At 41.7% G+C, this 23,655-nt stretch overlaps 1 protein-coding gene across 8 annotated transcripts in view; it reads left to right on the top strand.

Annotated features, from left to right (window-relative positions):
• The window catches only part of LOC103101525 (maestro heat-like repeat-containing protein family member 1), an 82,971-nt gene that overhangs the window by 21,936 nt on the left and 37,380 nt on the right, over window positions 1-23,655 (top strand). For 7 of the 8 annotated variants that reach the window (XR_008912173.1, XM_056799098.1, XM_056799097.1 and 4 more), the window contains exons 12-28: window positions 1,813-1,932; window positions 3,073-3,117; window positions 3,687-3,831; window positions 4,692-4,735; window positions 4,987-5,146; window positions 6,171-6,223; window positions 6,576-6,689; window positions 7,096-7,212; window positions 12,706-12,828; window positions 13,203-13,355; window positions 13,904-14,023; window positions 14,462-14,541; window positions 17,162-17,294; window positions 18,055-18,144; window positions 19,999-20,103; window positions 21,310-21,445; window positions 21,943-22,043. Coding sequence is in view for 7 of the 8 variants with exons in the window: in XM_056799098.1 (XP_056655076.1) it covers window positions 1,813-1,932; window positions 3,073-3,117; window positions 3,687-3,831; window positions 4,692-4,735; window positions 4,987-5,146; window positions 6,171-6,223; window positions 6,576-6,689; window positions 7,096-7,212; window positions 12,706-12,828; window positions 13,203-13,355; window positions 13,904-14,023; window positions 14,462-14,541; window positions 17,162-17,294; window positions 18,055-18,144; window positions 19,999-20,103; window positions 21,310-21,445; window positions 21,943-22,043 (1,839 nt within the window). In the remaining variant the exon portion in view is untranslated. The remainder of the gene's footprint in view (window positions 1-1,812; window positions 1,933-3,072; window positions 3,118-3,686; window positions 3,832-4,691; window positions 4,736-4,986; window positions 5,147-6,170; window positions 6,224-6,575; window positions 6,690-7,095; window positions 7,213-12,705; window positions 12,829-13,202; window positions 13,356-13,903; window positions 14,024-14,461; window positions 14,542-17,161; window positions 17,295-18,054; window positions 18,145-19,998; window positions 20,104-21,309; window positions 21,446-21,942; window positions 22,044-23,655) is intronic. The other variant, XM_056799100.1, reaches the window with a different exon arrangement.

Raw genomic sequence — 23,655 nt, 5'->3', positions numbered from 1 at the left:
CTATCTCCACTACTATATCCAATTTTTTGCCACGTTTTATCAGCCTGATACCTATAACATTTCTTACATCTGTCCCCTTCTCTCTACTCACAAAGTCACCATCCCTTATCACTTCTCCTGGACTATTGAAATAGCCCCTTCATTGGTCTCCCTATTTCTAGTCTCTCCCCTCTTCAATCTCTCCTCTACATGGCTACTAAAATAATTATTTCTTTTGAAATTTTTTATTTAATTAATTAATTTAGAATATTTTTTCCATGGTTACATGATTCATGTTTTCTCCCTCCCTTCCTCCCACCCCCCTCCCATAGCTGGCAAGCAAATCCACTGGGTTTTACAAGTATCATTGATCCAGACCTATTTCCATATTATTAATATTTGCACTAGGGTGATCATTTAGAGTCTACATCCCCAATCATATCTCCATTGACCCATGTGATCAGGCAGTTTTTTTTTTTCTTCTGTGTTTCTACTCCCACAGTTCTTTCTCTGGATGTGAATAGAGTTCTTTCTCATAAGTCCCTCAGAATTGTCCTGGATTATTGTGTTAGTACTAGCAGAGAAGTCCATTATATAAAATAATCTTTCTAAAGCAAAGATCTATCTCACTGTGTCTCTTTCCTGTTCTAGAATATTTGGGGTCTCCCTTTTGCTTCTAGGGTACAGCATAAACTCCTGTTTGGCATTAGAAGCCCTTTGCAACTTGGTTCTCTATTTCCCTAGATCCTTCTCATTACTCTCTGTCCTGCCTTCTAAATTACAGCTCAAGATAAATCATCTGAACTCTGCATTTCATCTCCTATCTCTTTGCTTTAGATGTACTCCCTCTTCAGAGCTCTTAAAATCCTTTGTGTCCTTCAAGGTTCCACTTTAGGTTCTATTGTCTATCCTCCAAATGGTTGGCGTTCTCTCCTAAAATAATCTAGTGTTTACTTACCTGTTTACATGTTGCATTCCTCAGAATCATGTGAACCCTTTGAGGACAGGGAAGATTTCGTGATTCATCTTTATATACTCAGAAATGAGAATTTAGTTGAAAGAGGAGGAGAGATTTGAGTTAGGTTTTGAGGAGTAGGTAGAATTTTGACAATAGGGATTGGAGGGAGATGGTGGGTTGGATGGGGGATGGAACTTCTAGACAAAACGAAAAGTATGAACAAAAGAACAAAAATTGAAATAGAAAAGCATATTTGGAGGGCAGTGAATAGGCCAATTTTGGATATAATTGTGAGTACATGTACAGGAAGACAGAGGATGAGAAGGCAGGAAATATAGGTTGCAATTGGAATTGAGAAGACCTTGGAACACTATTAAATTAAGAAGTTTGGCCAAAGAATCAAAGTTCTACTTGACATCTAAATATGAAAGGGAGAAGCCAGAGTCCTTAGAACTTATTCTTAACACTGTTAAAAATTTGTGAATGAATGTCTTCTTTGCACCCAGATTCTTCCCTCTGACCTCCTCCCACCAACGGACACACACATTCATGGTCATTTAAATCATGAGAAGAGTTCTTCAAAGAAGAAGAGTTTGCAGGGGGACCAGGCTTAGTACTTGGGAATTTCTAGGTGGCTGATGCAAGAAGGGATGGCTACAGGCTCTCACAAAGTGATCAGAAGGAGTCAGGATCATTGGCTAAACAAGACAAAAAACATATTGAACTAGGACTTAGAAGATTTGGGTTCTGATCCCAGCTTTGATGCTAAAACATTATTTGATATTTGGAATCCCACTGACATTCAGTTACCTCATCTTTAAAATCTTCAAAGGTACCTCAGGGTTTGAGTGTTCCATAAGTATATATCTTTACAGGTACGGTTGCCTCTACTACATTTTATTGAAAAATTAGGTGTGTGTAACTATTTCACCCTGCAACAAGGCGATATAATTATCAACCATCTCATCAATCTCAGTCAGATTGGATCCACCACAGTGAGTAGGAAAAGGGATGAGACCTGGGATCTAAGGGGGCTACACAGACGAGAAATGGTAAGATAGGGCTTGCAAAAAGGCAATGAGGGTGGTGTTACAGTATAATTTTAACTGAGGTAGATCTCTGAGCAGTTATTAGCATACTACCTGTCACTAAATGGGTCAATGGCTTGCCTTCATTTTTGTCAGAGACCCTGAGCAGACAGACAGTCCCTTTTTTATAGGTTTTAGAGAGAATAGAACAAAGTAGAGCAATTAACATCATACAAAATGATTGGTTACAGAGTTGAGACACAGAAAACAACATGACTGGTTAGAGGTTTGGGAACTGGGGCTAGCAACAGCCCTCCTTCCTTTCCCATGAAACCAAGAAGGTCTTTATTGTTGGGGTCCAGGTGCAAGGCAACAGTCCAGACTTTTGGACAGTAAACCCCTAATCCTTAAAGGATAGCTTGGTAGCTAAGGACACTGGGGCCCAATTCTTTCTTTCTCCTACCATTCTTAAGGTTCACAAAATTTCTTGAGGCTACTTATTGTGGATTTCCCAACTTACCCCATTATAGACCAGCTGAATTCTGAGCTAAATTCAGAGACAAAGAACTATGACTGAAGCAGTTACAAGCAAAAATGAGACACGGTCAATTATTTGTAAATAGGGTCAATTAAGAAAAGGATAAAGGATCAATTTATTTTTTATTTTTTAAACCCCTACCTTCTATCTTAGAATCAATCCTGTAATTAGTCCCAAGGCAGAAGAGCCAAAAGGGCTAGGCATGACTTGCCCAGCGGTCACACACCTAGGAAATGTCTCAATCCAAATTTGAACCCAGGACATCCAAGCTTTTGGCCTTACTCTCAATCCACTGAGCCACCTACCTGCCCCTATAAAATCAATTTGAATCTCGGTAGGATTGGAAATATAAGGGAGGAGAAAGAGAGGAAGGAAGGCTGGAATAAGAATCAGGCTCCGATTATGGGGTGCGAGCTAAAATGTCTTCTATAGCCCCTGAGCTCAGAAATATCAGCGCTTACTCAGACACCAACAGAGCGAGGGAAATGTGTAGACATTCAGGTGTCAATAAGGACCCATGAGGTTTAGAGAGGGTTGGGTTAACTTTTCTCTTTTCTCATTTCCTTCAGGTTGACGAAGAAACCCGGGATTTGTCCATCAATATCCTCCATCTGGTATAGGCTCTTGGAGACAAAAGTCTCCTCCCTCCTTCTAGCCTCAAGTCGCTTCTCCCCCAGAGCATCTGCCTTCCAGGGCTGGGGGGCTCCCTAGGAGCTTCACTGCCTTTTGGAACCTCTTCCTGTCTCCAGCCCTGCTGGCTCTTTCACTTGTTAGACCTTAGGGTGGGGGGCCCCTGGGCAGAAAGGAAAATAACCTTTTCCCTATAGTGTCCACAGTGGTGGGCTGACCTTCCTCCTGGTGCATTTTCATGTTTCCTGGCCCTAAAAGTCAGGGAACTTCCCCCATCTTTGGGTATAAAAGCACTCCTGCTGAAGTTTCAGCAGAAAATCTCCCAGTTCCCTAACCAAAGATGTCTTCTGAGAGTCTTAGCACACTTTCCAAATGTGGTATGGGAAGAGTAGGCAACTGGCCCGTAGGGGTTGGTGCTCCCCTTGTCCCCTCTCCCTATCATCCCCTGGGGGGCCCCAGGTGATGGTGCTAGGCCAGTACTCTAGCCCCTGGGGGAGGTGAGGAAACTGGCAATGGGGACGGCTGTTGGAACCTGCACTCCATGTTACCCCAGGTGTCCCTGCCCAAGCTGATATATTTGTTGTGTCAGCCTATGACCCCCATGGCATTTGTGCCCCTCTGCAAGACTGCCACTGACATCGCAATGAAGGCTCAGACCATGGGACAGCCCCCCTACCTTAGCAGCTACCATCTTAACCGTGAGTTGGAGGGGTTGAATTGCCTTTGTGTGTGTGAGGGAAGAGGGGAAGAGGGAGGGGGGAGATAAAGGGAAAGAGAGGGGGGGGAGAGAGAGAGAAGAGAGAGAAAATGAAAGAGGGAGAGGGAGAGGGAGAGAGAGAATGAGAGAAGAGATAGAGGGAGAGAATGAGAGAGAGAAAAGAACGGAGGAAGGAAGAGGAAGGGAGAGGGAGAGATAGAGAGAATGAGAGGAGAGATAGAGGGAGAGAATGAGAGAGAGAGAAAGAAAAAAGAAGGAAGAGAAAGAGAAAGAGAGAGGGGGGGAGAGAGAAAGAGGGAGGGAGAGAGAGATTGAGACAAGGAAGACAGGGGGGGGGGAGAGAGAGAGAGAGAGAGAGAGAGAGAGAGAGAGAGAGAGAGAGAGAGAGAGAGAGAGAGAGAGAGAGAGTGAGAGAGAATTAGTTTAGATGCTTGGAAATGTGGGTATGGAACTGGAGAAAACATGAAGAGAGAAAACCCTGTGGCAGTTTTAGACCTTGGGAAGAAGGGCAGTGAGAACATAAGACCAGAGCCTGTGGGCAGAGTTGGGGCAAAGCAAAATTATAACCCAAACCAGAGAATAAGAGGAATCATAGCACTGAGTGGTAGATAAAGCCTAAGGATGTTAGGGGTGGAACAAAGAAGGACAACACTAAGAACAACTTAGGCGAAGGCCTTAGGATGGAGCCTCTTTCTCCGTTCCTGGTCCTAACCCTCTTGAACATAGTTGCCCTTTATCTGTGATCCTAGTCTTGCTTGGGGGAGAAGGAGGATGCTTTGGGCACAGTACAGCCTCACCTGGATGTCCCCTGGTTTTTTCTTTTTCTTCTCTTTTCCACAGCCATCAATAACCCTTCCCCACAACTGATCTTTGCCAACCTTCTGGTAAATGATGCTACAGGGACCTGGGATGAGTAACTGGTTTGGGTCTGGGTGAGGAATTTGGAGGCCCTGCCAAGGAGCATGGGTGGGATTGGTATTGGGATCAGGTAGTTTAAGGGAGGGGGCCTAGCAGGGGCAGGGACAAGAATGGAAAAAGGGCTGGAATCTAAGAAGTTGGGGTTGACTTCTCCCATTATAATACAGTTACCAAACTCATTTATTGCTGCTTCTCCTACCTATATCTTTCTTCCTAGCTATCTTCATTGATGCCATATAAAGCAAAGGAATTTGGCAAAATCTCCCTTTTGCTGTTGTATGTTCTCCATCCTCTCAGCTCCCTGCATCCCGTGATCCACTACAAATTGGGCCAAGTGTGGATGAGAAATATTCCTTATATGATTCAGATTTTGGAGAGTGAGGGCAGGGACAGGGGAGGGAAGTGGGATGGGGAGAGTCTGGAACCCAAGGAATCCGGGGTGGGAAATAGAATCTGTCAAATTTTAAAAAATGAGTGTGATTTTTATTTCTTAATGGAGTAACTAATTTAGGGGTGTCATAGTAACAGCCCAAGAGATTCATAGTTGCTTATGGATAAGGAATAATTCCCCAAAATATGTTTTTGTCTTGCCTAATAGCATCATCAGAATGAATGTTCTCTGTACCATTGTATCTAGTGATCCAATGGGTTGTAATTTGCTATACTCCCTTGAGTTTGGCATTTCTCTTTTCTTTCCAGGCACAAATTATATATCAAAAAAAGAATTGAATTTGCAGAAACACTGGCCATTACATTTTTATGGGGTTGGATTGAATAGAGAATGCATACTAAAATGTGGTCATATGCCATGGAGGTATTCCCATTGAAAGTGTCTGGGGGCAGCTATGTGACTTAGTGGATCTGAGAACCAGATCTAGGAACTAAAAGTCCTGGGTTCAAGTCCAGCTTCAGATACTTCCTAGCTTTGTGACCCTGGGAAAATCACTTAACCCCAATCTCCTATCCCTAACCACTCTTTTGCCTTGGAACTGATCAATTCTAAGACAGAAGGTGAAGGTTTAAAAAAAAATAAAGAAAATGCTTGTAGAAGCACTGACTTTGCCCTGTTTATACTGTGAAAACTATTTCTTAAAGCATTCACAGAGTGCCATGTTTAGTACTTTAACATATGTAACTAATATATACCAGAGATTGGAAAAAGTTGCATTTATTAAAAGTTACATTTTAAAGTGCTTCCTGCATTTTGTACCCTAGGCACTGCCTACTTTGCTTAATCCTGGATCTACCTCCAGGTCTAATGCCCTCTTTTGTCTCCCCTTGATAGATGATTGGGAATTCCATGTCTTTGAGGATTGACCTTAATGAAATAATTTCTCTCTCTCTCTCTCTCTCTCTCTCTCTCTCTCTCTCTCTCTCTCTCTCTCTCCCTCTCTCATCTAGAACACACCGAAGAGGAATTTGTTCAGGAAAATTGGGAGAAAAGGCTGCTTTTAGTGAGAAATTTCCCAGAAAACACCATGTCTCTACCCTTTCTGAAGGATGCTCTCAGACCTATACCCTAATCTTGGCTTTTCTTTGAGGATGACTGTCTGGTAGAATAAGGCTGTAGCTACACTATACCATTTAGTCCCTCTCTCAAAATTTTTGGTCATCCCAATGTTTTCAGGCCTAATCTGATCTATCCTCCTGGCTCTTACCCTTATTTCCTTAGACTGTGTCCCATTCCCCAGATTCTACCTCCATAATTCTAGACTCAGCCCTCAGACTTGTTACCATCTTTCTCTCCCCACTTGGTGAATGGCTTCTCCCTGTCTGTGTTTTGTGATTTGCTTTTCACTTCCCAAGTTTTCACATAATACCATGGTGGCCATTGATGATGACTCCTGGATGAAGGAATTAATCAAAGTGGTATTTGAGAAGATCAAAAGCTTCACATGGTTGCAACAGAAGAATGAGAAAGTATACGTGTCTTTTGGGGGTTGGGGTGGGTCTGGTGGGTAAAGGGATGAGAGGGGTGTCCAGGAAGGAATAAGTGACTTTCTTGAGACCTGGTGATCTAAGAAAAAGGAGGAAAAAGTAGCAGACCAATAACAGAAGTTATATAATAGTAGTAGTAATAATAATACCTTGCAGGACTTTATGTCTTTCAAAGCTCATTAATATCCACTGTCTCAGTGGAAGCTTACAGCACTAGGTAGGCTGAACAGGTATTATCTTTATTTTATAGGTTAGGAAGTATATGTTTTGGAGCAGAAGTTTTGGGGGGAGGATTGGTGTTGAAAATGGGGACAGATATACACATAATGCCTAGGACATCATTTTTGCTAAGACCCTAACCATCTCTCCCTCTCTCTTCCCCTCTCAGTTCTTCTTATACAGACTTGTTGGTTACATTCTGAAGACTTCTGAGGACTATAACTTTGTATACACAATATTGTATGATATTCTATATATCACTCAAGAGGAAGAGTTGGAAAGCCAGGTGAGGCCAAAGGTCCCAGGAAGAAGGCACATGTTAGAGAAAATTAGAGAGTTATTAGAGCATAGGATTTTTGAGCTAGGTCTTGAGATTCTTCTAGTCAAAAGTCTTCTTTAAAAAATTGTATCTTTCATTTTTACACCCCCTTCATTTCTAAGTATATTCCTTGTCCTCCTTTACTTTTCCCAGTTAACTATACCTTGTAACAAAGAAAAACCAAGAATCAAAAAGCAGTTCAGAAGAACTAACCAGGACATTAGTTGAGTCTGGCAATATCCATAATCTCCCACCTTTGCAAAGAAGGGAGCAGGATGGCTCCTCTCTCCTCTTTGTGACTATACTTGACCATCATACTTATACAACCTTCCATTTCTTTTGGGTGGTGACGATATTTTTCCCATCTACATCAGTCATTGTGGATGTGGTTTCCTCATTCTGCTGACTTGCCTTTGCATCAGTTCATATATATCTGCCCATTCTTCTCTGAATCCTTAATATTTATCATTTGGGATGCCCCAGTAATATTCCATTATATTTACATATCACAGTTGGTTGAACCATTCCCCAGTAAATGCAGCCAATGGTTTTCTACACCTCTGAAGCAAATGACATGTTTTTTTTCCCCACAACCATAATAACTCCCCTATGAAATAATACTTTCCCACTTCAGAATTTCCCTCCCAGATAGCCAAAGGCTTCATCATCAACAAACAAATCCTGTTTGAGGGCTGAGACAGTGCAGAGAAGTGGGAAAAACCTTCTAATCCTGATCCCAATTATTATTTTTTAAATTTTTATTTAATTAACTAATTTGGAATATTTTTCCATGGTTACAAGATTCATGTTCTTTCCCTCCCCTCCCATAGCCGATGCACAATTCCTCTGGGTTTTACCTGTGTCATTGATCAAGACCTATTTCCATATCATTGATATTTGCACCAGGGTGACCTGATCCCAATTCTTAATGATTGGGTGAACATAATCCAACTATTTAAACTTAATGACTCAATTTTCTCACGTGTAAAATGGGGATAATAGCATGTACACTACTTAACTTCACAAAGTAATTGTGAGGAAAACGGTTTGTTGGAGTCTCTAAGATACTGGGGTACAAAAAGCAGTAGAAGTCTCTGCCCTAAGGAGACTGCCAGGCTACTTGGAGAGACAGGACATGGATGTTCCTAGCACAATGCCTAAACCATAGTAGCTTAATGAATACTTATGAATGTAATTAAATTGAATAGAAAGATACTTATGGAATTTAATTAAATTGTATAGAAAGCTTGGGGTCCATAATAGCCACTGTGTATTCTAAGAGTTTAAAGGAAGGAGAAAGCCTCTTTTATAGGGTAAGATATCTGGGGAAGTCTTCATAAGGGAGGTGGCACTGGAGCTGTACCCTGAAGGATGAATAAGACATAGAGGAGCAGAGAAGAGGAAGGAGGGCATTGAGTCTAGCAGAGTTGGATGAGCAAAGGTACCCATGTGTCAGGGAGCACATAATGACCGCACCAGTTTGATGAAGGTACAAAATTCTTAGAGAAGCAGGAGATAAAGTTGGAGAAGTAAATTGTGACCAGGCTATGGGGGAGCTTTTAAAACTAGCTTAAAGCCATTAGGCTCTATATCCTTCCTTTTCCTTTCCTTATAAAAACTGAATTTTCTTGTATCCCAATCCTTACCTTGCTGCCTGGGACTCCACTTTGAGCCAGGTAGTAATCGAGTTAATCTGATAACCTAGTCTTTGTTAATACATCAGTGCCTACTCATGGATATTGACACATGGATTCAATTGTTGAGGGTCATGAAGTAGGTGTTGACAGTATTGCTTTGGACTGGGAGCCCAGAAGAAACTGGGTTCAAATTCTCTCACTGACATTTATTAGCTGTATTAACTATGGGAGAGTCATTTAATTTCCATGAGCCTTGGTTTCCTTATCTGTAAAATTGTGGGCTTGACTACATGGTTCCTGAAATCCTTTCCAGCTTTAGCTCTTAGACATTTGGAGGGCTTCCAAAATATTTGATATAGGGGGCAGTCAGGTGGCTCAATGTATTGAGAGCCAGGTCCAGAGATGGGAGGTCTTGGGTTCAAATCTGAACTTAGACACTTCCTGTGTGTCCATGGGCAAATCAGTTGATTCCCTTTGCCTAGCCTTTACCACTCTTCTGCCTTGGAACCAATGCACAGTATTGATTCTAAGATGGAAGGTAAGGGTTTAATATATATATATAATTTTGTGGTTGAGACTGAAAGACCATTAGGTAGTTACCAGGGATTTAATTTCTAAATCCCAAAATGAATTTACTAAAGTAAATGGAATTTATGGTAGTTTATTTACAATAGAGGGAAGATATTAAGGAATGAGAAAAGGAGAAAAGGAGAAAACTCTGGCTTTCTCTGAGCTAAGGCCCTAATCAGGGAAAAGAGTCTCAAGATGATGGGCCTTTCCTGGAGGCTTCAAAGGTAGGGTTACTAATTCAGCCTTTCACTCACCAACGGTGACCATCTAAAAGGAAAAGCAGTCTGAGGTCTCCTGCACGAGGTCCACCATGGGTCCATTTCCTCCAGTCCAACTCTGAGACTGAGATCTTCCATCAAATCCTTGAACTGAATATTGAATTGAATATATTCTGATCCTCTTTTTAAAGATCTTTTTCTCTTGTGTCACCTCCCCTAAATTTCACATCTACCAATAACAGCAGACACTTTTCTCCAGGACTGCCCACTCTTTAGTTCATACCTTCTTTGGTTAGATTATACCTTTTGGGTTACTTAACACCTTTTTTGGTTAGTTCACCTTTTTTAGTTACTTAACACCTTTTTTGTAGTTATAATGGGTAGATCTACTTAAAATACTGAGTTATCACCTTTTGTGGATTAAAATCTAAAAATACATTGTGGATTACAATTCAATCTTCCCAAGAAAGGAAGAGCTAAGTACCTTCATTGTTACAATCAGGGGATTACAATTTAATCTTCACAATAAAGGAAGAGCTAAGTACCTTTGTTGTTACAATCAGGGGATTGCTAAATCCAATCTTATATATATATATATATATTTATAGCTTTCTCAATTTTAGGATATTCTTGCCTGTCCTCCCTCTTCCTTCCTAGAGCACTTTAGGTACTCTAGCTTTGGGGAGATAGTGTGATATAACAGAAAGAATTCATAATAAGGTGTCAAGTCTGAACAAGGGTTCTAGCTGGGGTTCTATCATCAACTACTTAATGCTGGGAAGTCACTGCATCTTGCTAAGCCTAATGTCCTCATTAGTAGAGTGAGATATTTGGACTAAGATCACTAAGATTCCAGTTCTGAAAATCCCTTGAATCTAAAACATGTCTTTAAATGTAATGGGTTTATTTAAATTTTAAATTATTAAATTAAATTAAAATTATTAAAAATAATAAAATTTAAAAGGATAAATTTAATAGAGTTATTCAAACTCCCAACCTAGGAGCTGTCCTCTATTTTTTACTCTCCCTTATCCCACATACAAGTGCTTATACAAAAGATTTGTGTATGACTCCCCCAAAAATGCAAAGTGATTTTTTTGGTTTGTTTTTGGTGGGAGGGGACCATCACAACTTAGAGATTCAGGAAAGATCCACCATACCAGGTGACTCTTGAACTGAACTAGAGGCTTCAAATGGTCTAGAAGAAAGGAAGAATATTCTAGACATAAAGGAGTGTAAAAGTTAAAATTAAGTCTCAATAATAATATTATATTTAAGAGATTTATTAATGATCATTAGAAATCAAGGAATAAAGAAGATACAAAATAAAGACCATGTGCCCATGGCTGGTTAGCCATTTTTTAGTCAACCCCATTCACCACCATCAATGCTGAATCTACATCAGAGAGAGGTAGCCTCTAAATCTCACACCCTTTGTCCTCTGTTTACAGGAAGTACATAATGACAGGAAGTCAGTGGGCTCTTGGGATATGTAATTCTTTTCTTTTAGGTTAACAGATTTTCAATCATACAGGAGAACCTGGGTAAGGGCATGATATTGGGGGATGGAACATTGTATAAAGGGAACAAAGCAAATAAACAAAGGTATAACATCGCTTATAGGAAACATTTAATATTTAAACTCATAGCTATGCTGAATTATTGTCATTTCATTATTTTTAATTGTGTCTGACTCCTTGTGACTCCTTTTGGAGTTTTCCTGGCAAAGATACTGGAGTGGTTTGCCATTTTCTTCTCCGGCTCATTTTATAGGTGAGGAAACTGAGGCAAAGAGGGCTAAATGGCTTGCCTAGGATCACATAGCTAGAAAATAAGGTCAGATTTGATGTAAGAAAGGAGTCTTCCTGACTCCAGACCCAGGACTTTATCCCCTGTGCTTCCCAGTTGTCCTTATACAAAATATATTCAAAATAAGTACAGAATAATCTTTAGGGGGAACTTTTGGGGTGGTGGTTGGATTTGTAAAAGCTTCACAAAGAGAAGATTGTGTTTGAGTAGAATGTTGAAGGAAACTGAGGGTCAGAGGTGAGGGAGGATTATGTTCCAAACATGGACAAGTCATTTTTGTCTCTAGAGCTGGAAGAGACCTTAGAGATCAACTAGTCAACCCTCTTATGTTATAGAAAAGGAGGCCAGAGGGGAGGTGACTTGCTCAAAGTCACACAAGCAATAAGCCACAGAACTAGATTTGGACATTAAATCCAATGCTCTTTCCATGATGCCACCCATCTTGGTATATTAAAGATATACCCATAGCCCTAGTCACTAAAGTGCCAATCCGAGGAGTTTTCAGTATCCTCTTAGCAAGCAAGCAGAGAATGTATCTCTCAGCAAAAGGCCAGCGCCCACATCCAAATCCATAGGAAATGCTCCATTACAGCCAATAATTAGTAGTTGCCCCGCTCACAAATGCTACAGAAAGAAATATGGAAAGACATATAAAATAATGCAAATCAAAGAAAGAAGAACCCAAAGAACTCTACCTATCCAGCAGACATATATCAAGATATTAAAAGAAGAGATCAGAGAAAGGGGGTATAAAGAGATTATATATTATTGTTATTCAGTTACTTTTAAAATTGTGAATAGTAGGCAACTTGGCCTAGCTAGTATACAACCCATTTTCAAGATAAGAAAACCTGGTGTCAAATATTCCCTCCAACATATGCGGGCTGTGTGATCCCAGGCTATTCACTTAACTTTTCAATCTTTTAGTCAGCGCTCTGTGATTATAGGACTCAGTGAAGATGCAGGAGTTTCTTCAGCTGGGAGTTTTCTATAGGAGTGAAACCCCAGGTCTAATCCTTATTCCTATGTGCTGGTAGAAATTTATTTTATCTTATTTTTACTAAGATTATTGCTAAATTTATGAAAAAAATGTGTAAATGAGGTTTCCAAAGGGCAAAGAAGGACTACACTTTTTGTAATATTAAGCACACAGTAAATATTTGATAGGGACTTAGGGACTTGACTGGACTCATGGGAATATTGGGAATTTTTTGTGGTTGTTACAGGGCATTGGTGATGCTATTGGTATTGTGGCTACCAGCCATCTTCAGACAGTCCTCAATGTACTTCAAGATTATAGCAGTATACTTACCAATAAGAAGACATCCCTTCTCTTAAAGCTCAGCAAAGTAAGACTTTTGAGGGTTTCCATATCTGTGCACCCCAGGGTTCCCATGGCTTCAGAATCTCCACATCTTGGCTCCATGATAACACCTTCCCAACATTCTATTTGGGGTCTCCACCTTGGGGACCTCTGTCACCAATTTTCCTTTCTCCACTGGCAATACTCACCTCATGCTTCAGACTCTGCAGATGCATTTTTCTCCTTCCTTGTCCATTGAGTAGATTCTGTCCCTTCCTAGGACCTCAGTTTTCCTGTTACGCAATGGGAATAAGTCCTTTGATTTTGAGAGGCAGGTACTAGGGGGACACAGTAATGGTTGTAGGAGGGAGTGATGAAGATGAGTGGAAGGTAATTTAGCCATATGTCTTTCTGCAATAGGAACTTCGACATAAGGAGTGGTTAAAAGCCTGCAACACTATCTATATTGCCTATAGCAGGATTTTAAAAGAAATCAAGCTCGATATTGGTCCCCAGGGAGACCTCATCTTATCTTTAACCATAAATCACTACCAAAATTGTATCATAGAAAAGGTATGGCTCCATCTGACCTTTGTTCTCCAATAGGTCCTAGATTAAGGCAAGGTGGATAAGGGCAGAACTCTCTGGCCAAGGGTTTCCCCATAATATGAATCTAGAGGCTCCATTTTGGTTCTCAATGACTAGGGTAGGTCTTTAGAGTAAGTAGTGATTTGGCAGAATTTGGGGAGAGGAAGGACTGCTTTTCCTGGACCCCTAGTTTCCTCATCAGGCAGTGGAATAAAGTTCTGCCCCCAAATTTTTTCCATTATGGTCTAATAGCTGAAATTGTGCCCACAATGATGCTGTTAAGCAGAGTTTGCAGGGAGTGGGTCCCCCTGACTTAGTTTCTGGGGCTGGAGTTTTGTGAGTATTGATAAGGTCCCATGAGTTGTCAATGTGTATGTGTGGGAAGGTTATGAATAGGCTCGAGGCAGCCTTTGCTAGTGGGTTCTTGGCTTTTATCCCTCTCAACTCTTGAGCTATGCAGGCTATCCAGAGCCCCAGGACCATCACTCTCTGGGAGGCACTCTGGAGGAGCCTGACTCTGATGGTTGATATAGAATAAGGACCTGAAGCTGAATTATCTGAATTACCTGGTAAAGTTAACAAGCATCTTGGCAAACCTGGATCACTTAGGCTTCCTTTTCTCCTACAAAGTGAAGATGATCTACTTCATGATGGTGAGTCAGCCCTGACATGTCGGGGGGCATGGGCATCTTAGGGTCAAAACTGGTGATCATGAAAAGTAACCACAGCTCCTAGGTTAGGTCCAAAAGGCTGGATGGCTAAGCCTCTTATCCCTTTTGGTTCTTGATTCCTTAACCCTTTAACCCCCTGAAACAGGCCACATAAGTCTTTGCTACTACTACAATTTTCTCTTTGGAAAAGAATTTGTGCTATCTGTCTCCTTCCCCATCTCTGGTCTTATGGAATTGATTGGTGAGGGAAGGTTCCTGGAGTCCTGACCTGGGAATGCTGGGAAGAATGTGAGCCTTTACATAACCTGGCTCCTCTTTCTTTGGCTACTATAGACTGGGGTGCAAAGAAATGACAGGGAAGAGAAGGGGAGTGGGAAGGTAATATTGTGCCTTTACTCCTACTCCCTGGGGGAGTCACAGGAAATGATGAAACAGGAGCCAACAACTTCCATCTCCAGTTCTGTTAGGCAGAAGGCAATGATAATCATCTCAAATCTCAGGTAGAGTTATGGAAGACAACCTCCCTACAGTGCTCCTTGTTTCCTTTTCCTGGTTCCCCCCCCCCCCTCTCTTTCAGTCTCTCAGTGTAAACATTACTAGCCAATAGAGAAGGTTCTATTCTCTCGGAGAGAAAAATGACCAAATCTCAACAGATATCATTCTAGGCGGGTAACTGTCAACATACTCTTTGCTTCACTTGAAGAGTTAATATGTGATCCTTGAGATAATGGGAAACCCCTAGAATTTAATGATAATGTGCATGCATGTGTGTGTATGACAGAGAGAGACAGAGAGAAGGAGAGAGAAACAGAGGCAGAGAGAGACAGAGATGGAGAGAGAGAGGCGGGAGGGAGAGAAAGAGAGGAAGGGAGGAAGGGAGGTAGAGAGGGAGGGAGGGAGACAGAGAGAAAGAGAGACAGAGGCAGAGAGAGACAGAGATGGAGAGAGGGGGAGGGAGAGAAAAAGAAGAAGGGAGTGAGATAGTGAGAGAGGGAGGGAGGGAGAGAGGGGGAGAGAGACAGAGAGAAGGAGAAAGAGACAGAGGCAGAGAGAGAGACAGAGATGGAGAGAGAGAGGGGGGAGGGAGAGAAAGAGAGAAAGGGAGTAAGGGAGGTAGAGAGGGAGGAAGGGAGAGAGAGGGAGAGAGGGAGACAGATAGAGGGAGGGAGAAAGAGGGGGAGAGAGAAACAAAGAGAAGGAGAGAGAGGCAGAGAGAGACAGATGGAGAGGGGGGAGGGAGAGAGAGAGAGAAAGGGAGGTAAAGAGGGAGAGAGAAAGGGAAGAAGGGAGGGAGAGAAAGGGAGGGAGGGAGGGAGAAAGAGAGAGAAGGAGGAAGACAGACAGAGAGAGGGAGGGAAGGGTGGGGGAGCAGAGACAGAGAGAAAGCTATTTTAATAATCCCGGAGAAAGGTAATCACTAGGGTGATATGAGTGGAGAGAAGGTAGATATAAGAGAGTTTGGAAAGGCAGAAATTAAAAGATTTGGCAATGACCTGGATATGTAGGGGATGATTATGAATGAGAAATCGGGGATGACATACCCCATTTATCTATTCTGTTTTTGGTTCAGTTAACAACTGCTCATTGAACACCTTCACATAAATATCCTGTAGGCATCTCAGATTCAACACATCCAAAATGGAACTTTCTTTCTCCCCCCCAAATTTCTTTCTTTTTTTTTACTTCTCTGTTACTGTTCCCCCAGTCACCCAGGCTCAAAAGCCCTTTTCAAGGTTGTTCATTTACCTTTGCTGCACAGCTTATACCTGACTCACTTGTGTCTCTAAGAAGTTGTAGCTTACTGATTGGCAACATCCAGTTAAAATTGTTGTAGCAGGTGGGCTAAACCAGGTTAAAGGTAACTGACTGGCCTCCAAGCCATTGGTGAGTTAGGGAAGTGTCTACCCCAACTAAGCCCATGAAGACATCCCCTGGTAGAATGGGTGGATGAGAACAGTTTGTTCCAACAGCCATGAAGGCTCTGTGGAATGCTTAGAGCTTGGCCAGACATCAAAGAAGCCAAAGTCATCTATTGCATCCTGAACCATCATCGGGCATCTAGACTTTGTCTTGCCATTGGATGTCCCTGGCTTAAATGGAATTTAGGCCTGAGTAGACATAGTCTGCGATGCCATTGGTCCTCTTCAAAAATGGAAGATGAACAAGAACCCTACCTGTGTATAGATGATATTCTGCCCCTGCGACTGCCTACCCTGCAGGAAGCTAGCTGAAAGGAACTTCGTTCTGTCATGCAAACAGCTGTACTCATTCAGTAGAAATAATTTCACATCTAGTTGTTTTCTAGTTAGAGCTTTCAGGGGGTGCTTGAGAAATTGTTATTTGTTTAGGTACACAGCTATAATGTATTCGAAGCAGGACTAGAATCCAGGCCAGCCCTTTACTATTTTACTATGCTGCCACTGGAGTACCTGTTTAGCCATATAATATAATATATTAATTATATAATAAATCAAAATATACTTCCTCCTCTTAGTGGCTCTAAGCCAGCAGGCAGGCTTTCCCCATTGCCCCAAATGAATTTGTCTTGAATGATTGATTTGAGGGTAGATTTTGTAGTTCTTGCCTTGGAGGCTAAAACAGTCACAGCTCGTTTGGGATGTAGTTCATAGACAAACCACTTCAGGATACTCAGGATAATTCCTTCTCCCTTTTCTTTCACTGTGGAGGTGGAAAGAGGCCGAACAGACCTGAAGAGCATTCTATAATCTTGTCTCTTTGATCACTTGGTGGTCTACCTGCTGGTGAAGAAAAACTGTTCCTGAACAGGGAAAAGGCTATCAGATATTCCTTTGTTCCTCCCCCTAGTGGTACTCTCAAGGCAGTAAAAAAAGTAGCTTCTCACCACTGGTTAAGGACTTATTCTGTAGTATTTTTCTCCTTATCTATTCTCAACCTCTCCCTTTGCTCCTCTCATTTTTTCTCTTACTCTCTCAATGACTACCTTGCTTCACTGTCCCTTGCCTTCTCTTCCCACTGTCCTCCCTGTTCTCTCCTCCTTTTTGTCGAACCCAGAGCCCATTCTCCACTTATTCCTTGTGTCCCCTTGTCCCTTATCCTCTTCATCCATGCGCCTTACTCTCTCTTTTTCTCTTTCTTTAGGAAGCTGCACCCCGCCTTAACTCTAGAAGACAGGAAGGAACTGCTCAGAGTTAGCTTTAAAAGCATTGTTGGTCTGCCTCCGTTAGAGGTTATGCAGGCGGATGTACCATTAAAGGAGTCCCAATCTGTCGCGGTAATAGATTCCTTCTTGGGTGGCTTTATTGTTGAGGCCAATGACAGATTCCACTGGAGTTTTCATGGGACAATAATAATGCCGGAAGACCCTTGTAGCTGTCATAGTAGATATGATAAACAGGGAGAAACAGATTTGGCTGGGCTTTCTTTAGACTTGGAATCTCAGGCTTAGATAATAGTTGGATAGATTGGAAAAACGAATTATGAATGGAAGAGTACAAACTTTTTGCCATTATTTTTGCCCTGGGACAAGACCTTCAGTTAGAATAAAGGGCCCAAGACCCTATCTTTATTATTATTAGTAGTAACAATTTAGTGATAATAACTAGTATTTACATGGGAGCAGATAGATATACAGATAGAATGCTTGACCTGGAGGTAAGAAGACTCATCCTTCTGAATTCAAATCTGGTCTTACGCACTGTGTGACCCTGGGCAAGACCCTTATTGGCCTCAAGTTCCTCATCTGTAAAATGAGCTGAGACAAACAGGATTAAGTGACTTGCCCAGGGTCACACAGTTAGTGGTTGAGGGCAGATTTGAACTTAATTCCTCCTGACTCCAGGGCTGACTCTCTATCCACTGAGCCACCTAGCTGCCCTTGGAGTATACACTAAGCACCAAAGAGAGGTGGAGATGTAAATTCCAAGCATGGATCTAGCTGGGTGGGATTTCTCAAAGAAGACTTCTTGGTGGTTTTGAGGGAGGGGAGTGATGGAGTCTTTCTTGTAAAACTTTCCTTCTCCTTTCATGTCTAGACTCTGTTCCGGGACACATTGCAGGTTCTACGGAAGATGTTGCAGGGGTTGGTCATGGATATGCCAACATGGGTCCAGAACTATGTGGAGGTCAGTGAGAAAATCCTAGTTTTCCTACACAAAATCATTTAGTGATTCCCCATTGCCTTTCTTTCTTTCTTTCTTTCTTTCTTTCTTTCTTTCTTTCTTTCTTTCTTTCTTTCTTTCTTTCTTTCTTTCTTTCTTTCTTTCTTTCTTCTTTCCTTCCTTCCTTCCTTCCTTCCTTCCTTCCTTCCTTCCTTCCTTCCTTCCTTCCTTCCTTCCTTCCTTCCTTCCTTCCTTCCTTCCTTCCTTCCTTCCTTCCTTCCTTCCTTCCTTCCTTCCTTCCTTCTTTCTTTCTTTCTTTCTTTCTTTCTTTCTTTCTTTCTTTCTTTCTTTCTTTCTTTCTTTCTTTCTTTCTTTCTTTCTTTCTTTCTTTCTTTCTCTCTTTCTTTCTTTCTTTCTCTCTTTCTTTCTTTCTTTCTTATCCTTACCTTCCACCTTAGAATCCATACTGTGTATTGGTTCCAAGGCAGAAGAGTGGTAAGGGCTAGGCAATGGGGGTTAAGTGACTTGCCCAAGGTCACACAGCTGGGAAGTGTCGGAGGCTAGATGTGAACCTAGGACCTCCTGCTCTCCACCCCCAATGCCTTTTTTAATTCAGCCAGGCATTTAAGTTCCTCAAAAGACTGCTTCCTATCTCTTATTTATTTATATATCCAATCTAGCTTTATTTCATTCTATTTATATACTTTTTGTTCCAAGTGAAATGGGCTTCTAGCTGTTTCCCAATTTTGCCCTGCATCAGTGCAATCTGTTCCCTGCTCCTGGGATGTTTTCCCTCCTTTTTTCTGCCTACCAAAGTCCTCCTCTCTGGTCTCTTGGCCAAGTGCCATCTCTTTTATGAAGCCCTTTCTGAGCCACCTAGCAGGAGTCTCTCCCTCAGATTTTTTGACAGTGTTTTTCCCAATTCTTTCCTTTACCCTCATCCCATTCAACTTTGTATGCTTATTAATAGGTGTATGTTATGTACAGCTTAATTAGAGGGAAAGCTCCTTGAGGGTAGGGACTGTGTATTTGTTTTTAATCTTTGCATCATAGCACAGTGTCTTATACTTAGTATGTATTTCATAAATATTTGTTGAATTTATAGGAACCCCAAGTAGGGAAACAAAACTAGAGATTTTACCAGGAGAGTACAGTGAGACAAGAGTAGGGATATAGAACCTCGAGAATGCCATTTAGGAATAGAGGACATGGGTTCAAATATCAGATCTGGAATTTATAATTTTTGTAACCTTGGAAAAATCTCTTCACCTCTGTGAACCTGTTTCTTCTCTGTAAAATAAAGAGGTTGTTAAATTAGAGGATTTCTAGGGTCCCTTCCAGATTTAGTCTATGAACAAGTATATGGTAGCATGAAACTAAACGTTTCAGAACCACTGGTTTACAAAGAAAAATGGCTCCTTTTCTCCTTTTCTCTATCCTTGTAACCTCCATTTCTATCTCCAAACCTCTCCATTGTTCAGAAAAATGGAAGTCTCGATGCAAGATGTGATTGGGATACAGGATCATGGTAGTTCCCAAACAGGGCAGACCCTGAGTATAATTCTGAAGTGACCAAGTTTGCTTTTTTACATTTTGTGTTCTCCCACCAATGTTTTCAATGCCAGAGAAGATCAGCCACTAATCCAGGAAGTTACCTATTCAAGGATGTATTGAATACTCCTAGGGGTACTTGATCTCTTATTTGTGGAATTTTGGAAGCATTTGTAATGAGAAAGACCCTTCAAGTCATAAAGTCAGCCCTACACCAGAGGTTGATGTTCCTCCATTTTTCAGAAGCCGAGGTGCGGGGCTAAGGTATCCTTTTTCCTCCCTGGGAATGCAGCTCACTGGGGTTTTCTTTCTCCTCCTTCTCCTCAGTTTCTGGAAATCTGGCTCAGTTCTCAGAAGGACCATGAGAGGGAACGAGCCTTGTGGTGTGGCGTTCGCATCCTCAGTTTCACTGCCCAGATGCATAATTTTGATGTGAGTGTGACCATTGTGAGAGATAGTCCAGGCCAGGGCAGGGCAGGGACCCAACTCATCTCTTCCCTCCGAACACGTACTTACCTAGCTCAGCCTTACAGCCACACAAAATAAGAATTCTACAAAGTTTTGAGTTTTACAAAATACTTGCCCCACCACAATTTTGTGAGGGAGGGAGTGCAAATTTTACTATCTCATTTAAAGATGAAGAAAGCAAAGCTCAGAGTTCCTAAGTGATTTTTCCATCCCCATACATAAATGTCAAAGATAGGCCTCTGACTTCCAAAACTAGACATTTTCCTGGACATTAGGGTTTTTATCTTTAGTCTCTCCCACATAAGTGTTAAGGGTTAATTTGGTAGGAATTTGACAAAAGTGAGTAGAGCAGTTTAATAAAACACTTAGTTTAATTTGAGAAGAAGCACAGATAGAAAATAGAAAGGAGGAAAGAGAGATTATTACTCTAATACCTTATAACTGTACCTAAATTCTTAATCCTAACTAAAATTTCTAAAAAACCCTACTTTCACTGTTTTCGAGGACAGGTTCTTCTGCCTGGCAATACCAGGCCTAAATATCTACACTGCCTACCTAGAAATTTACTCCCTAACTAACTACCTCTGCTAATAAATAAACAGCCACCACCTATGAACTCCTTAAATCCATTTCTCTATCCCAACTGTCAGTAGTAAAAAACTGCCAGTCACAGAGACAAAGACAGAAAGACCTCCTCCTCTCTAGGGATCAGAGGCAAAAGTCCCCAAACTTTCAAGTGTCTCATTCTTTAATTTCCTTGTCTCCTAGGCAATGGAATCTTCAGCTTTGGCTCACTCTTACTTAGAAATCTATCAGTTCCTACCTCTTAAAGGGACAGAGGGAGAGATTAAGAAAATTCCTTTAACATATGCCTTGGTTTTATTTTTCCTGCTGCCCCTTACACTTCTTCCTGCCATGTCCTTTGCCCATTCTCCCCTTTGTTCCTGCCAAGTGCTTTTCCATCCACATGTTCAGCTTACATCAGTACTCTCCCTATCTCTGCTTCCATTAACTTTACCAAACTCTATCCTCCCTCTCCTCACTCTTACTTTCTCCAGGGTGACCCCTACCCCTGAGCTGCCTTTGCTTCCCTCACATTCACTCACAAGGGAACACGGTATATGGGACAGCAAGTGTAACTTTGCCCTCCTCTTCCCTTTCTCCCTGGAGATTGACATTGAGTTCTCCCGGCTGGGGCGACTGGTGAGGCTTCTGGCCATACTTTGCCAAGATTCGGTGGACAACATTAGCTTCCTGGCCTCACAGGCTCTTTACAGTCTCTACTGCATCATGCTACAGAAGAAAAGTATGGAAAGTCAAAGGTCCTGCTCCTTTCTCCATTCCCTTCCCTCAAGCTCAACTATTGTCTGTTGTTCCTTATCCAAAAATCAGGGTTCCTTCCCAAGGAGTATCCAGGGACATTCCCGTGACCTCTAGGTACCCACAGCCATATTTTTGGATATTAGATACCTTCTTTGAAAATGCATGGCATAGGGCCTTGCCTTATTCTTTCCTTGGTTGTATTCTTATTTCCCAGCCCCATTATTTTATGCCCTTGAACTCCGCCTTCAAGATACCCAACTCCAATGTCTCCCTTGGGAATTCTTGGGATCCCAACCCCTATTATTACTCATCTAAATTTCTGCCCCAATGTTTCAAGCCTGATGGGGGCATACATTGCAGAGTTAGTGTGTTTAGGGCATTGGGGATGGGGCATAACTGGAAAACTCCCAATAGTATTTGGTGGGAAGGAAAGGGTCCTCTAGGAGTTAGAGGAGTTGGAAGGTGGAACTTGTGTTCTAGAGTTGAATCAGCTTAAGGAGGAGGTACGGGAAGACCATCCCAAGAAAGAAGGTGTCTACAGTCCCTCTGTGTTCCATAATAACACTTCTGAGATTGCTAAGGTGAGCCAGCAGAGCCAGGTGGTTCTTCCCCCTTCCCCACACAAACTTTGCCTTTGAAAGGGGAGGTGGGAAGAAATCTAAAGCATAATACAAGGACTTGACTGTATCCATATTCTGATCTAATCCTATAGACCCTCTGAATGGGCTTACCATCTTTCAGAACCTCTGGCTTTCCATTGCAGGTGTGAAATGGGGAGGTGGAGCACTGAAATAGCTGGAGCATTGGACCTGAGTTAGAGTCTGGCTCCTCTGTTTCCTAGCTGAGGGGTCCTGGTTCTTCATTTTTCTGAACCTCTTCTCATTTTAAAAGTGAGGGTGTTAAATAATTTCTAGTGTCTCTTGTGACTCTCAATTCAATGATGCTCCAATGAATCCCAGGTTTCTAAAATCAGTTGTAAACTTTAGGAATGGTGTAAATGAACAACCAAGGTCATAGACCCAAGTGCTTCCTCACTTAAAGTTTTTTAGATTGGCCTTTTGGTTTAGACATGGGAAACTCCTGATATGGGAACTCTCTTTATCAATATATCTTGGAAAATCCTCTATAATTTATATTCTTAAAGAGTTACCAAGAGCACTAACGGGTTAATGATTTGCCAGTGGTCATGCAATAGTGTTAGAAGCATGTCTTGAACCCAAGTCTTCCTGGTTCCAAGGTCAGCCCCATATTCACTATGCTGTGGTGCCCCTCTGGTACTTATATTTTCCCATTTCCTCCCTCTGAGTCTCTAGAAATATTTATTCAGGATACTATTAATTCCATGAAGAGAACTGTATAAGCCCCTTCTCTTCCTTTATGGAGATTGCATCCTACCACTGACTACATTACAACAGTTCTTAGCTCTAATTTAGCACTAGACCTGGTGTCTGCCCCTGTCCCATGCCCATTGAATCAAAGGTTTTTGAGTTGGAAGGGACCTTCCTTAGAGATTATCTAGTCCCTATCTGCTCTCTTTACAGTTGAAGAAATTGATGCCCCAATTGATGTCCAAAGTCATATAGGTCTTCTGATAAAAAACATGGGGCTCTTTGTTCTTTCTCCTTGTCCTATGACACCCCCTCTCCCAACCTGCCTGTAATTTTTGTTTTAGTTTAAATACAATGACCATCAACAACAAAAAGTATTTAATCAGGGAGCAGCTGGGTAACTCAATGGATTGAGAGTCAGGCCTAGATCTTGGAGATCCTGGGTTCAAATCTGACCTTAGACACTTCCTAACTGTGTGACCCTGGCAATGGGGTTAACCCCCATTGCCTACTGCTCTTCTACCTTAGAACTAATATATAGTATTGATTCTAAGATAGAAGGTAAGGGTTTTAAAAAGCATTTAAACAAACAATATTAAGAAATGATCCCCCAGTTTACTTTAATCAGCTCTACATCATTTCTCTTTCTCCCTAGCTCCCAATCTGCTGTTTCCTGGGACCTTTTATCCCAAATCCCTTTTTCCCTTCTGGCAGGATTCTACTGAATCATGGGTGGGTAGTGCTACCTTTGAGAGTAGGCCTACCTCAGATGGGCAAATCTGAGACCTAATGGGAGCCCCTTTCCCAACCCCTTCTCCAAGATAAGGAACTCTAGAAGTCTCCTTGGGTTAGCTGAGTGCTTCTA

The sequence above is a fragment of the Monodelphis domestica genome, chromosome 5 (genome assembly GCF_027887165.1).
Source record: "Monodelphis domestica isolate mMonDom1 chromosome 5, mMonDom1.pri, whole genome shotgun sequence".
Lineage (NCBI taxonomy): Eukaryota > Metazoa > Chordata > Mammalia > Didelphimorphia > Didelphidae > Monodelphis > Monodelphis domestica.
This window is presented reverse-complemented; position numbering and strand designations above follow the sequence as displayed.